This window comes from Crocodylus porosus, unplaced genomic scaffold, assembly GCF_001723895.1.
Source record: "Crocodylus porosus isolate Cpor-Errol unplaced genomic scaffold, CroPor_comp1, whole genome shotgun sequence".
NCBI classification, from domain to species: Eukaryota; Metazoa; Chordata; order Crocodylia; family Crocodylidae; genus Crocodylus; species Crocodylus porosus.
Window position 1 is genome coordinate 450,059 of NW_017728936.1, and position 14,107 is coordinate 464,165.

The 14,107-nt window shown below is 48.0% G+C and overlaps 1 protein-coding gene across 2 annotated transcripts in view; it reads left to right on the forward strand.

The window, feature by feature from the left end:
• Window positions 1-668: 668 nt before the first annotated feature.
• DDX25 (DEAD-box helicase 25) overlaps window positions 669-14,107 on the forward strand; it is a 35,745-nt gene continuing 22,306 nt past the window's right edge. The window contains exons 1-3 of one of the 2 annotated variants that reach the window (XM_019546944.1): window positions 669-748; window positions 9,307-9,442; window positions 13,664-13,756. In XM_019546944.1, the coding sequence (XP_019402489.1) occupies window positions 13,695-13,756 (62 nt within the window). In that variant the 5' untranslated portion in view covers window positions 669-748; window positions 9,307-9,442; window positions 13,664-13,694. Of the gene's footprint in view, window positions 749-9,304; window positions 9,443-13,663; window positions 13,757-14,107 lie in introns of both variants that reach the window. The other variant, XM_019546945.1, reaches the window with a different exon arrangement.

Consider the following 14,107-nt stretch of genomic DNA (forward strand, 5'->3'; position numbering starts at 1 on the left):
CGGCCGCGTGGCCTTGCGCTGAACGCCCGGCCTCCGTAGGTGCGGCCGGGCCGGGGGTTGCCGCGGACGCGGGGGCCTCCTCGTCCTGCCCGCGCTGTACATGCCCCCCGGGCCTCTGCTGCTCTGGGCCTTGCCCCATGTTGAGGGACACGGGAAACGCCCCGCTGCTGCCCAGTGCTCGGAGAGGCCCCGCGCCCGGGTAAGGTCTCGGGGCCCCTCTGTGTGAACGGAGCATTTCACCGGTCTCTGCTGTGACCGTTAAAAATCAGGAATTTCACGTGTTTAAAGGGGAACTTGATTTTTCTCTAGTCTTCCCTTGTGGCTTGAACCGTTGAAAGCAAGGTTATGTGAGCCATCCAAAAATGGATTCTTGTTTTGGCTTGGGGAAAGCACAGATGCAGAGGGAGAATCTGGTTCTGGTCACCTGGAGTGAGAAAATGGGGTGGGCAATAGACACCTTGCAGTCTTAAGCATCATGATTTTGACCACTGGCTACTGCCGCAGTAGTAACACCTAGGCTGGAAACTCCTCTTGCCTTGACGAGTCCCTTTTTGTACATGACCACCTCCACATTTCTTAGTACACAGTTGTAACGACCCACTTCTGCTGAACTACATCTAAAGTATCTAAAGTAGCTAACACTGGGTTATAAGCCTGTAAATTGCCATTTACATCTTGCATTTTCCCCCCCTCCAAGGAAACAGAACTACAACTAATAGAGAAGAAGAAGAGGATGATGATGATGAAGGTGGGAATAGCACATCTTTTCCAAGCTTTTCATGTTTAAAGGGGAATTGTCTTGTCTTTTCAGCATGAAGTGCGGGCTTGCTGGCCATGTCTTGGTTTCGTGGGAGCACGTGCGCAATGACTCTGTACTCCCATCTAGTGACTAGGCCGTGCCAATGAAGTATGTAAGAGTCCTGTTTTCTCAGCTCTTCAGATTAGAGGAATTTCAATCTCCTTTTTGCTAGTGGTAATGGTACATCAGTACAACGTTGATGTGTTCATGAGGAACCCCAGTGCTTGGGGGACTGTTTGTTAGTCAACTCATAAGGTATTTTATTAGATTTAACCACTCCAATAGTGTAAAAGACAGAAGAATCAGGGGTGTACGTTGTACCCGGGTTGGTCTAAGGACATAGGCAGACAAGGTTCTTTGGGTGAATCTGTTATCTTTTATTAGACCAACTTAAATAGTTGGAAACAAACATTTTTAAAGCAAGCTTTCAGGTTTAAAGACCCTTTGTCAGGCTGAGGAAGTTTTGGAGTTGGTGTGTGCTCTTCCTGGATGGAATGAAAAGTAAAGAATCCAGAGTCTGTTCTCACCCAGTGACTCAATTTACATTTTCACTGACTGCCTGTCTTGCATGCATACCAGCCCAGACTCTGGCCTCTGGCAAAAGCAGCCAACCTGATGAAGGGTTTTTAAATCCAAAAGCTTGCTTTAAAATTTTTTTCTCCAGCTATTTAAGTTGGTCTAATAGAAGAATCATGGGCTTTGCTTCAAATATGTGGACAAGGTGACAAGGGATGCAGGCTGTAATTTTTTTAGTCCTTTTAAAGTCAGAGAAATTCTGGTTACCTTAGCTAACCCCCAAAGTGTCCTTTTTTTCCTAGCCTGAATACTGATCAACAAGCTGTTAGGTTTCAGTTTATTTCTCCGCTTGGTTGAGTGATTCCTGTTTTAACATTTACAATTGGTAAAGTTTATATAAAAGGTGCTATGTAATGGTGACAGTGCCATTAAAAAGTCACTGTAGAAAATGAGAGTGACACTTAAGAAGATGAAATTAGTCTCGAGCATGCATGTAATTATATATCTGAAAATGATAGGTTTTCAAAAGAAATGCATCACACTTTCCATAACTGATTTCCCATTTAGGCTGCATTGAGCAATGAGCTATGTAAGTTGAGCTTCATTGAAGCAAGGCGGGCCATGAGTACAGCTGTCCGCCTTCCCACCTCCCTACCTTCTAATGTAGGAGTTGGCAATTATTTGAGTCAGAGGGTCACTTAGGGAGCTTTGGTGAGCTGTTGCAGGCTGGGTCAGCACTTGCCCCTCCTCCCTGCCCACAACAGTTCCCAAAAACTCCCTTAGTGGCTGTGCCCTAGGGTCTGGTAGGGGTGCACTGATAGGCATTTTTGAGGCTGCTACCAATGGCCAATTTTTAAGGAGGCACATCGGCTGATACCAGCTCAATTTCTGATACACAGCCTAGCAGCATGCAGCTGGTAAGTCTGTTGTGGTGGAAGGGGAGGGAAGGAACGCTGATCAAAGTTCCCGTGGTGAGGGAGGGAGTGGGGCCGGGGCAGGCTGCCCAGCTGGGGCAGGGCATGGGGCAGAGTCGCGCCTCATCTGGGGCAAATGGGAGGTGGATTCTGCCACTAAGCGTACCTGGGATGGCATTGGGGGGTTGGAGTGTGTACTCCCAGATCTGCGCAGGCTGGGGCTGCATTGGGCTCTTCCTGGCAGGGGGAAGTACTGGGCCAGGCTGCGTTTGGAGTAGGTGGTGGCACTGGGAGGGGGCTAAAGGGGTGGGGCCTGCAGTCACCCCCAAATTTTCTGTAGCCCCCCCACCCCCCAACACCTCCTCCCAGTACCACACCTGTCCTGAACATAGCCTGGCCTAATCCGGCTCCTCCTGCCAGGAAGAGCCTGGCCCCACCCCACACCAGATCTGGGGTGCACATGCCCCCCACATGTGCCCTCCAGGGGTGTGTGCAGCAGGAGGAGCTGCCCCCCCGCCTCCCTGCACAAGCCATGGCTCCATCCCATGCCCAACCCAGCTGGCTAGTGTCTGCCTCAGCGCCCCTCCTTCCCTCACTGCAGGGGCCTTGATCTATGCCCCCACACCCCTTCCCTCCCCCCATCCCTTCCACCACACCAAACTTACCAGCTACATGCAGCTGTCTATGCTGCCAGGCTGTGCTCCTCATTGTTTGCATGCTGTGCTGCAGCTGCACGCATGCATGGGCCATTTATCAGCCAAATTGTTGGCCACATCAGGCTGATTTCTAATACAGTCAATTTTCTTTATATTGGTGCCGATCTGATATCAGAACAATGCATTGGTGCACCTCTAGGGCCCGGCCCTACCCTGCGCTGTCACTGGTGATCCCAGGGTCTCCATGAGACCGGCTCAGGACTTGTAGGGCAGAGTGCTCAGCCAGGAGGATGGGATGGGGGGGGGGGCAGGGGGAGGCATCTGGGAGTGGGACAAGTAGGTGGGGCTGGGACCTTGGAGTGGTGACAGTGTGGGGCTGGAGCCTGGGACAGAGCCATGATCTGCTTCCCCTGCCTCTGCCTGCAAAACTGGCGCTCATCTCAGGGATGTGTTGGCAATGGAGCGTGACTCTGCCCTATGCCCCAGTCCCATGCTGTTACCACCCCGAGATCCTGATCCCAGCCCTGCCTGCCTGTCCTACTCATGGATGTTCCCTGCCTGCCTATGGTCCCAGCCCAGTCTGCCCAACCAAGTGCCTGGCCCACATGACTCCCAAGTCAGCATCCATGGAGACCCTGCCCACCTGCTCCATCTGATGCCCTGGTGGTGGATGTGGGGCAGATGGGTCAGGTGCCTGGCAGTGGCAACTGGAAGGAACAGCTGCTGCACAGACTACCAGGAAGCTAGTCCAGCAGCTGTGCTGCCCCAGCCCTGCTGATGTGCTTGGGGGGCAGTGGGACCAGCTGCATGTGCCACAGCCTGGGCTGCCCTCTGCACCTGGGCCAGGCAGGGCCAAGGGACCCATTGTGGGCTGTATAGAGTCCTTTGGCAGGTTATATTTTGCCCACAGCCGTTCTAATGCATCACGCACTAATTGGAAATATATTTATGTAGTCAGGAAAGTTTATTATGAATGGAGAAAGCAGAGCATCTATTATGGTTGTCTGGTGCATCCCATTGCAAGATGTAGCTCTTTTCAGTTGTTTCTTACATAGCCTAATGTTAACTGTTTGGACTGAAAGGTTTTTTCTTTTTCTGTCCAAGGCTGACTTCATTTCTTCCAAAACCATTCACAAAGCTAGGGGAAAATACATTGTTCTGTTATGTTAAATTCCACTAACAGCTTTGCAGAAAAGCTGTTTCACCCTATGCTTTGGAGCAGGAACCTGATTGTGCAAGGTGGCTTGGGGTTACAGATCTGCCTTCTGTTGTACTGCTCGGGAAAATAATGCCACTTTGCACATGCTCAGCAGAGACTTACTGCAGAGAAATTGTCCAGAGATTCTCTGCATTGAGTAGGCTTGAACACAGGATTATAGGAGCTTGGCAGGACTTGCCTGGCATTTTCTATCAAATTGGGTGAGCTGAGGACTGAAATAGAATTGAGACTGCTTTTCTGTGATCTCGGTGATCCCCCTCCTGGTGGCCAGGCAGTATGGGAAAGATGACTTGAGTGCAGAGGGACAAGAGTTTTGTACAAGGAAAAAGTAGATTGGACCATAGTGTGGGTGGGAAGAGGCTGGTGCTGGAGTTTGGTGGAGGAGAGGAAGATATCAGGAATAAAGTTGTCTGAGAACCCCAATGTGGGAGGAACATTCATGTGCTACAGCTCTGCGTGCAGGGCAGGTTTACCTGGCCACTGCCATGGTGCTTGTGACACAACTCTCTTGAGGGGGTCTTATAGCACCCTGGTTGAGAAGCACTGGGCTAGGGCTCTTGCAAATAACTTTCTTCGCTATACCATCCTGACTCATCTCCAGAACAAGTCTGTCTTAGAATCATAGAAAGTTAGAGTTGGAAGGGACTTTGGGAGGTCATCTAGTCCAACCCCCTGCTCAGAGTAGGACCATCCCCAACTAGATCATCTGAGCCAAAGCTTTGTCTAGCTAGGTCTTAAAAACCTCCAAGGATGGAGCTTCCACTACCTCTGTGGGCATTGGTGACATGTAGGGGTATATGTGCACCCCCTGAGCTTGGCAGTGCACCCCTTGCAAAAAGTGCCGCTGATGCTGCCAGCAGCACCTGAGGGTGGTCGCTGCTTGCCATCCCCCCCTTGGTGCTGATGCCACTGGTGGTGTCTGTAGCCAGCCCCTGATTGCTGCTGGCTGCTGCCAACAGTGGCATCTGCGGGTGGTTGCCAACCACTGGTCGGTGCTTGCCACCTGTCCCCCGCCACCAACACTGCTGTTGCCACCTGCAGGAGCTTCCTGATCAGTCCGCCCCTGCTGCCAACACCATCGTGGCTGCCTGTGGGAGCTTGCGACTCATCACTGCCACCGCCTCTGTCTACAGGTGGTCACCGTGCCCCCCAGCCTCCCTGGTAACCTGTTCCAGTGTTTTACTACCCTCCTAGTGAGACAGTTCTTCCTAAAATCTAACCTAACCTTCCCTTGCTGCAACTTGAGACCATTGGTCCTTGTTCTGTCATCTGCCACCACTGAAAACAAACAGCTCCATCCTTTTTTGAACTCCCCTTCAGGTAATTAAAGGCTGCTATTACATCCCCCCTCAGTCTTCTCTTTTCCAGACTAAATAAGGCCAGTCCCTTCAACCTCTCCTCATAAGTCATTTGCCCCAGCCCCCAAACCATTTTTGTTGCCTTCCAGTTTGTCCATTTCCTTTCTGTAGTGAGGGCCCAAAACTGAACACAGTACTCCAGATGTGGGTTCACTAGTGCTGAATAGGAGGGAATAATCACTTCCCTTGATCTACTGGCAACACATCTGCCAATGCAGCCCATTAGCCTTCTTGGCAACAACGGCACTCTGTTGGCTCATATTTAGCTTATTGTCCATTGTAACCCCCAGGTCCCTTTCTGCAGAACTGCTGCCCAGACAGTTAGCCCCCAGCTTGTACCGATGCATGAGATTGTTCCTATATACAGGACTTTGCACTTGTCATTATTGAACCTCATGAGATTTATTTTGGTCCAGTCCTCCAATTTGCCTTGGTCTCTCTGAAGTCTTATCTACTGACAGTATCCTGTGGGGGAAAAACTGGCTTGTGATTGTGCAGTATGACTATAATCATGTACATCTAACTTAATTTTGCAATCTTAATGTTCTTTTAATGTAACTTCTTGTGTGTAACTTTCCAGATTAGTTAGCAAATTGGAGGAGAAAAAAAGAAAAATACCTCCTCTCCCTCCTCCAAATTTAATTTTGTGGCATTGCTGGCTCCGCCTTCCCCATGTGTTCATGAGTAGTGGTGAAACCTTTGGACCCATCTCTGCCACTTAAGCTAAGGACATAGTAGCAGTGGATAATCAATTCCTACATAGAGTAACCTTAAAAGCAAATGGAAACTTTTCCAGTAGGTTTCACAGATATTTGCTGATGCAAAGAAATGGTAAGACCTGTTATGCAAAGTCCTGTTCTTTAAGTTGTCCAATGCAGCAGAAGTCCCCCTAGTTTAATGCATAAAAATGTTTATAAAAATTGGTAAAAATCCAAAACAAACCAGTTTCAAATGAAAATTCCTAATGACAAACCATAGTATCACTGAGAACATGTCTTGTAAGCAAGGTGAGAGAGGGATTGAAATTCAGGAAATGGAAATTGGTGTGTTGGAAGGTAGTGGACAAAATGCTTACTTACCAAAGCTTCATAGGATACATGTACCAGACGCATGGGTGGACTAGAAGGAAAAAACGTCACCATTATGACTGTTGTTCCTTCCACCCCTCCCCCACTCTCCTGGAGTCCTAGGATCCCTGAGACTCCATTGGGTTCTTGTCACTTAGGGTGCCTGTACATCCTAATTCATCTATTAGACCATTAATCGAGTCTGCTGGAGTGTTCTAATTAGAATGCTCCAGCATGCCTCACCATCACTTGTATTAAGCACCCTGTGTTTCAAAATGGCTGTGGGGACTGTGGTGGGGATGCCGCCACGAGAATAATCTTACTGCCAGCGTAAAAGCAGCAGGAAAAGCGGTAGCAGCAGAATGCTGCCAAAGATCAAAAACACCCCCTGGTGCTGGTGGCATGCTTTGTAGAGGGATATAAAATCCCCGCTGGCCAACATCCAGGGAGGACCAGAAGTGGATCTTCCTGAGTGTCCAGAGCAATGGGAAGTGCCTGTATGCCCCAGCAGAGGCAAGTGGTGGCAACCCCAAGAGTTGGGGTGCCCAGTTAAAGCTGGCTTGGAGGAGCCAGGATACTCACCTCTCCAGCAGCTGTGGATCCCAGATGACACTGACAGAGACTGAGACAGTGGTGAGCCTGCAGGGAGAGGAGAAACAGAGGAGTGTTAAAACCCATGAGTAGCCCTGGAGGAGAGAGACCTGAAGTAAGGTGCATCCCAGGGTAGAAGAGTAGATGAGTCAGGCCAACTTGAGGCCCCAATAAGGACAGTAAACCTTCTGAACTTGGGCTGAAAATAGGGGCTAATGCCCAGCCGTGGTTGATGACTGACAGGTAGCCTCAGCCAAGACTTAACATCTCATTTGGTTTGTGTTAGGTGGGGTGAAGGGGAGGTGGAGCCCCAAAACCAAAGACCTGCATGTGAGATCAGAGAGTGAACCATGGGAGGCAGGACCTAAGAACTTCCTCCCACTAATAACCATTCCAACCAAGTCATGGCAGGTGAGAACCCCTGGGGGCCTTAAGGACTTGCGCCAGAGGGCAAGCTGCCAACCCACAAGGGGACAGGAGTGCCTGACTGGCTGGAGAAGGCGAAATGCTCGAGTGAGTGCCACAGTAAATTACAGGGGCACTTTAACTAAAACTTTAACTAAAACTCATTGAATGAACTTTAGTTAAAGTGCCCCTGGTGCCCATTTTGAAATGTGGATGCTTAATACTTGTGATGCTGTGGTGTTTTAATTAAAATAGCTGTCCAGGAGCCACTCTAATTAAAGATTCCCCCCAATCTCAGAAGATGCATAGACACCCCCTGTTTCTAGTGTGTACTGATTGATAGAGAGAGGTAGACCCATGTGACAGCTGAAGCTGGTGAAACCAGTGAAGTCTTGAACAAAACCTGGAACAGGAAACTTTGATCTGTCCCTTCCTTGTCACCCTTTTCTTCCCCAGTTAAATTGTTTTCTTCCCATTTCTTTGCTTTGTGTTAAGTCTGTCATGGTCAGTGGAGTCTGCTTCACTTTGTTTTTGGTCACAGGCTTACAGAGACAAGGTCAAAAGAAATAAGGTCAACCCAGTGCTGGTGCAAGCTTGCCAAGTCTCAAGCAGCTGATAAGACTAGGGACCAAGCCCACCTTTTTCTAGTACTCGAATTATAGGCAAGAGTCTGCACCAGCAGCAGCCTCTGTATTTTCTGTCTTTGCTGTTTCTTTTTCTTTCCTTTATGTGGTAGCCTATCAAGGAAATGGGGTCTGACTGTAGGAGGAGCTTCAGCTCATATCAGCTATTGTTTTCCTCATTCCTGGAAAGGGCATATATCTAAATTAACTAAATTAACATTGTACAGGCAGCCTTGATTCTAACATTTCTGAATTTATGGTTTGTTGATTTTAAAACATTTTAAACATTTTCTGGATAATTTTAATGGTGAAGTATTTAGTAGGTTCACTTTCTTCCCCTGCAGTTTGTCTCCAAAGTTTGATTACTACAATAGGAGTTAGAGATTCATTGACAAGACAGTAGACCCTTAATATAGGACTGACAAGACCAAATTTTGTCAGGAATAGCAAGCTGTTCATGGGCTTCTGGCAAATAATCATATCCTATAACCTTGCCCTGTCTCCCTCTACCCCCCCCCCCCCCACACAAAAAAAAAAAAGAACCAAAACAAAACTTGCTAGTTCTAAAAAGCCTGGTTTTGGGATTGAGGCAGCATTTATTATTTTTGTTCTTGGCACAGTTATTTAAACATTGACTTGCCTGAGAAACTGTGTAGATGTGTTATCTCTCAAGTGGTCTGAGCAGCATGAAACTATAATTATTTTTAAGGACATATCTGCACATGGAGTTCTTTATAAGAGAAACTACTGACTAACTCCTTGTGAACTTTTTCATTCTCGAGTAAGTGTTCCCTGTTCCTGCTTACTAACATAATTCAAGCCCTTAATATTGAATTCATTTATTACGTCAAAGGTGTTTTTCATTTTCATTGGTTGTATTGTCTGATTGGTGTCCTACTGCAATGTTTTTCCCCCTTTGCAAAGAAGTGCACACATCCCAGGAGTCTTGAGGGGATGCCCTGGGGAATCATGTCAGCTCTGTAATGCTTCTTCACCTTATGCATGTTGAGTTCATTTTTATTTTCAAGGGGCTAGTATTTACTTTCACTTTGTACAACACTCCCTTTGTAGCACTCACAGAAGTCACAGCTTGGTTATTACACTACCTACCAGGTGAGGAAGCAGTTTTTTCATTTCTTCTTTTTCATGTTTACCTAGCGGATTTAGCAGAAAATTCACTTTTAAACAAGCTGATAAGGAAGTCTCTGGTAGAATCCAGTCATCGGGTTGAAGTCCTGCAACGAGACCCAAGCTCCCCTCTCTTCTCAGTGAAAACGTTTGAAGAACTGCATCTGTGAGTACTTAGGCAGATCAGAACAAAAGCATCCTTAGACTGGTGGTGACTACTTATTCTGGGGTGTGGTGGCAGAGTAGGTAACATGCTGCAGCACCAGAGAGACCAGTCTGGGCTTGTGCTTTAGGCTTCTCTCTATTGACCCAGGTCTTCATGGGTGGGTTCACAATCACTTGGGCTGGGAAGTCAACGGTTGCTAAAGAGCGGTGCCAGCCACTTCATTCTGTGTGCTATTGACCGAAGACACTGACGTGCCTTGACTATATTTTGGTTTTTGGAGTTCCAAGGGCCTTGGACCTTTACTTTTTTATTATTATTTTTGTTCATTCTCCTTGAAATCGGGAATGAATCTTGAAAACCTGGGCAAAAACCTTGCTACCGCAAACATCAGAAAGATGTGCAAAGACTATTCCAGTCTGTTGCTTTATATTTATATCTGATTTTTTACCTTCAGTTACCAGACTCCACTCATGGTTGTTACCCAGTGTATTGCAGCAATAATTTTAAAATATAGTAGTGATATAAGCACCTTAGAAAAGACTGTGGATTTTTCTTTTTTTCTTGACAAGCTGGAAAATAAAACATCCTACAGGCATGTTTGGAAACTGTTTAAACCTTGGTAAATATGTATACTAAAATACACAGTTTGTTTGTATAGTTAATGTGTCTTATCATACAGACCATATGCAGTACTCTTGGATCACAGATATTTCACAAACATACTGAGACATAGTTATTTTTGTGGATGCAGGGTTTCCAAGGAAACCCCAGTGTGCAGTAGGAAGTAGTGGTGGTAACTTTTCGTCTGCTTCTGTTCAACTAGAGTTGCAGCTTAATGCAGCTGACACAGCAGTTGAGCTGCTGTCCTCATAACATTAAAAACTGAAATGATAAGAACATGCTATGCAAGGTACCTTTTTTATAATAATCTGGGTAGTACATGTGACAGCTGTGGGATTTCCAGACAATTGTATACAATTGAAAGAGGAGCTGGGCAATGATGTGTTTTGCAGTAGGGGACAAAGAACACTTTTAAAAAGGTTGCGTGTAGCCATGTGTCTGCTCAGCAGAATGGCATATATAGCAGGTGGAGCAGTATCTGAACTAAGACATTTAAGCATCTGAAAAGCAAAATATTTTTAAATAGAGGTGCACCAACACATTGGTCCTATATTGGATCAGCACCAATATAAGAAAAATTGACTGCATTGACAATTGGCTTTTTTTTGGCTGATGTGGCTGATAATGTGGTTGATAAATGCCCTGTGCATGCAGATGGCCAGGAGCATAGCTTGGCAGAGCAAAGAGCAACCGGGTCTGGCTGGTATGTCTGTGGTAGGGAAGGGGTGTTGGGGAGGGGGGTAGATCGAGGCCCCAGTGGTGAGGGAGGGAGTGGGGCAGGGGCAGGTGTTGCACAGCCAGGGTGGAGAGCAGGACGGAGCTGTGAGCAGCTCATCCAGGAGATGGAGGGGCACTCCTGGGGTTTGTGCAGCATCAGGAGGGCCTGGGGGGGCATGTGCCTTCGGATCTGCATGGGGGTGAGGGCAGGCTACCTCTGTGTGCTGAGGCTGGGTCGGTGCTGGGCTCTTCCAGCTGGGCTGCAGCCACCCCAACCCCCTTCCTGCCCCGAGCGCAGCCCGGTCCAGCCCTCCCTGACCGGGAAGAGCCCAGCACTGCCCCAGCCTGAGCCCACAGCAAAAGCCTGCCCTCACCCCACATGCAAAGCCAGGGGAACACTCCCCCCCATGCCTTCCCAGGGTGCATGCAGCAGCAGGAGCTGCCACCTCCACCCCCCCTGCACCCTCTGGATGAACTGCTTGCAGCAGCATCCTGTGCCCCGCCCTGGCTGTGCAGTGCCTGCCTCACTCTGTCCCTCACCACAGGGGCCTCTGTCTACACCCCACACCCCTGCCCTCTCCCCTTCCTCCACAACAGACTTACCAGCTGGATGCTGCTTTCCAAGCTGCCCAGTCACGTATCGGAAATCGGATCAGTACCCACTGACATAGCTCGTTAAAAATTGGCCATTGGTATCAGCCCAAAAACTGTACCCCTCTTTTTAAAGCATGTTTGTATCCTTAAACACCTGTTTCTTAAATAGAGGCAGTTCCCCAAACTATTTTTAGGTAGGTAATTGGGTAAAGGTGGTTTGGGAGATGGAGTGGTTGCCTCAAATTTTGTTTGGCATACTGTTGTAGCTTAGTTGAATGTGGGGTTTCCTTTGCGTGGTGGTCAGCAATAGGGGCTGATTCCAACAGGAAAACTTTGGTATAGAAGTTGCTTTTTAGACTTACAAGACTTCTTGATCCTTAACTGAGTGCCTTATCTAGGTTGGTTTGTTAAGCAAACCATTTTGTCTGTTTGATTTTATTTTATTTTATTTTTTAAAAGAAGAAGATTAGTATCTGTTTATGTTTATATGGTTCAGGTAATTTCACATATGCTAATACTAGGGGTGGGCCAATACCAATGGCCAATTTTTAAGGAGGTGTATCGGCCGATACCAATCTGATTTCCAATACTCAGCTCTTGAAGAGCTGCGTCTAGCTGGTAAGTCTGGTATGGTGGAAAGGGAGGGAAAGGGTGTCAGGTAGGGCAGATCAAGGTCCCTGAAGTGAGGGAGGGAATGGAGTTGGAGCTGCGGCTGGGACAGGTGTTGACCAGCCGGGATGGGGAGGGGCATGGAACAGAGCTGCAAATGGCTCATTGGGGTGGGGGCATGTGCCCCCCCCAATATGTGTGGCATGGGGTAGGCTGCAACTTCAGGCTGGGGCCAGGACAGGCGCAAGATGGAGGCACAGCTCATCAGGGGGCACGGCTCCTGCCCCTGCATGCAGCTCGTCCGATGCTCATCTGACAGCTCCCACCACTTGCCCTGAGGGGTGTGCCCGCAGATCTGCCTGGCTGGGAAGAGCCTGGTCCCAGCCCACCCCACGCAGGTCTAGGGGCACACACCCCCTCCATGCCCTCTTAGATGAGTGAGGGGAGCAGCAATGGGAGCCTTCAGGTGAGCACCGGATAAGCCGAGCACAGCAGCAGGAGCTGCCCCTCCTCCTCCCTTTCTGCACCCCCCAAAAGAGCTGTGCCTCCATCCTGCCCTGGCCCCGGCTGGGTAGCCCCAACCCCACACCCTCCCTCACTGCGGAGGCCTTGATCTACCCCCACACACACCCATCTCCCCTCCCCCCACACCAGACTTACCAGCTGCACGCAGCACTCCACACTGCCGGGTTGTGCTCCTTACTGCCTACAGCCTGCGTGCAGGCATGGGCATTTATTAGACAAATTATCAGCCACATCGGGCCAATTTCCGACACAGAAAATTTTTTTTATATTGATGCTGATCCGATATCAGACTGATGTATCAGTGCACCTCTAGCTAATACAATTCTTATACTGGCTGTTGCATTCAAGCTTCCTCATACTCCCCTTGTATTTTGCAGTTAATAGACTGTTTTCTTCTTTTCCTGAACTCTTCTTTGATTTTTGATAGTGCTAATAAAGATGTATCCAGAAGCAGTTGCATTTCTGTGGAAGGTGAAGTAATTGATCTTACTTCTCACTAAAAATATTTGTACTAATGGCTGCCTACCTATGTAAGGTACTGATACTCAACACTTTTAACAGGATGCATTTTGGATATATGCAGCTGTCACTGGTAACTAACTTGGCTTCTCTGTGGTGAAAGGGGGCGCAGAAGGTAATTGGTGAGGCTCTACTCACCAAGGCGCCCCTGTGGGTTACAAGAAATAATGGCCATAAGCTAGCAGAGAGCAGATTTAGACTGGACATTAGGAAGAACTTCTTAACAGTTAGAGTGGCCAAAATCTGGAATGAACTCCCAGGGGAGGTGGTGCTGTCCTCTACCCTGGGGGTCTTCTAGAGGAGGTTAGATAGGCATCTGGCTGGGGTCATCTGAATCCAGCACTCTTTCGTGCCTAGGCAGGGGGTCGGACTTGATGATCTATTGAGGTCCCTTCCGACCCTAACATCTATGAATCTATGAAAACTTTAAATGGAAGAGTTTTGTTCATTTTGATTCAGCTATTACTGCTTATTTACACAAAACATTGGGGAATAACAAAACGAACAAAAATCTTTTGGGAGAAAATGAGAATAAGGAAGGAGTGAGTTTGGATGCTTTTTGTTCTGTTACCCTAATATGTATAATTTAGGTATCTCAGTCACTTGCTTGTAATGCATTCATCTTTCTTTTGACAGAAAGGAGGAGTTACTCCGTGGGGTTTATGCCATGGGTTTCAACAGACCATCAAAGATCCAGGAGACTGCTCTTCCTATGATGGTAGCCCACCCGTAAGTACTTGTGATATAATGGATAAAACATGCTGTTTAGACACTGAGAACAAAACCATTCTGTAGCTTTTTTCTCTCTAGCCTCTCTGCCTGTTGCCTTTTCCCATACCTGGCAGATTCCAAATGTCCCTTCCAAAGTTATCTGCATGTCATCCTTTGTTTGTGTCATCGGGCTCTCTTTGAAATTTTCCTACTGCCATTCCATGTCTTGTAATATCAAATTTAAGGTCCTCATCTTCTCCTTCAGGCTGAGCCTAGGCAGGTCTGGCAGGGTCTCCTCAGCACCTGGGGAGGGCAGGAGCTTTGGTGTGCCCAGGCTTGTGACACGTACCCCACATGCATGCAGTACCC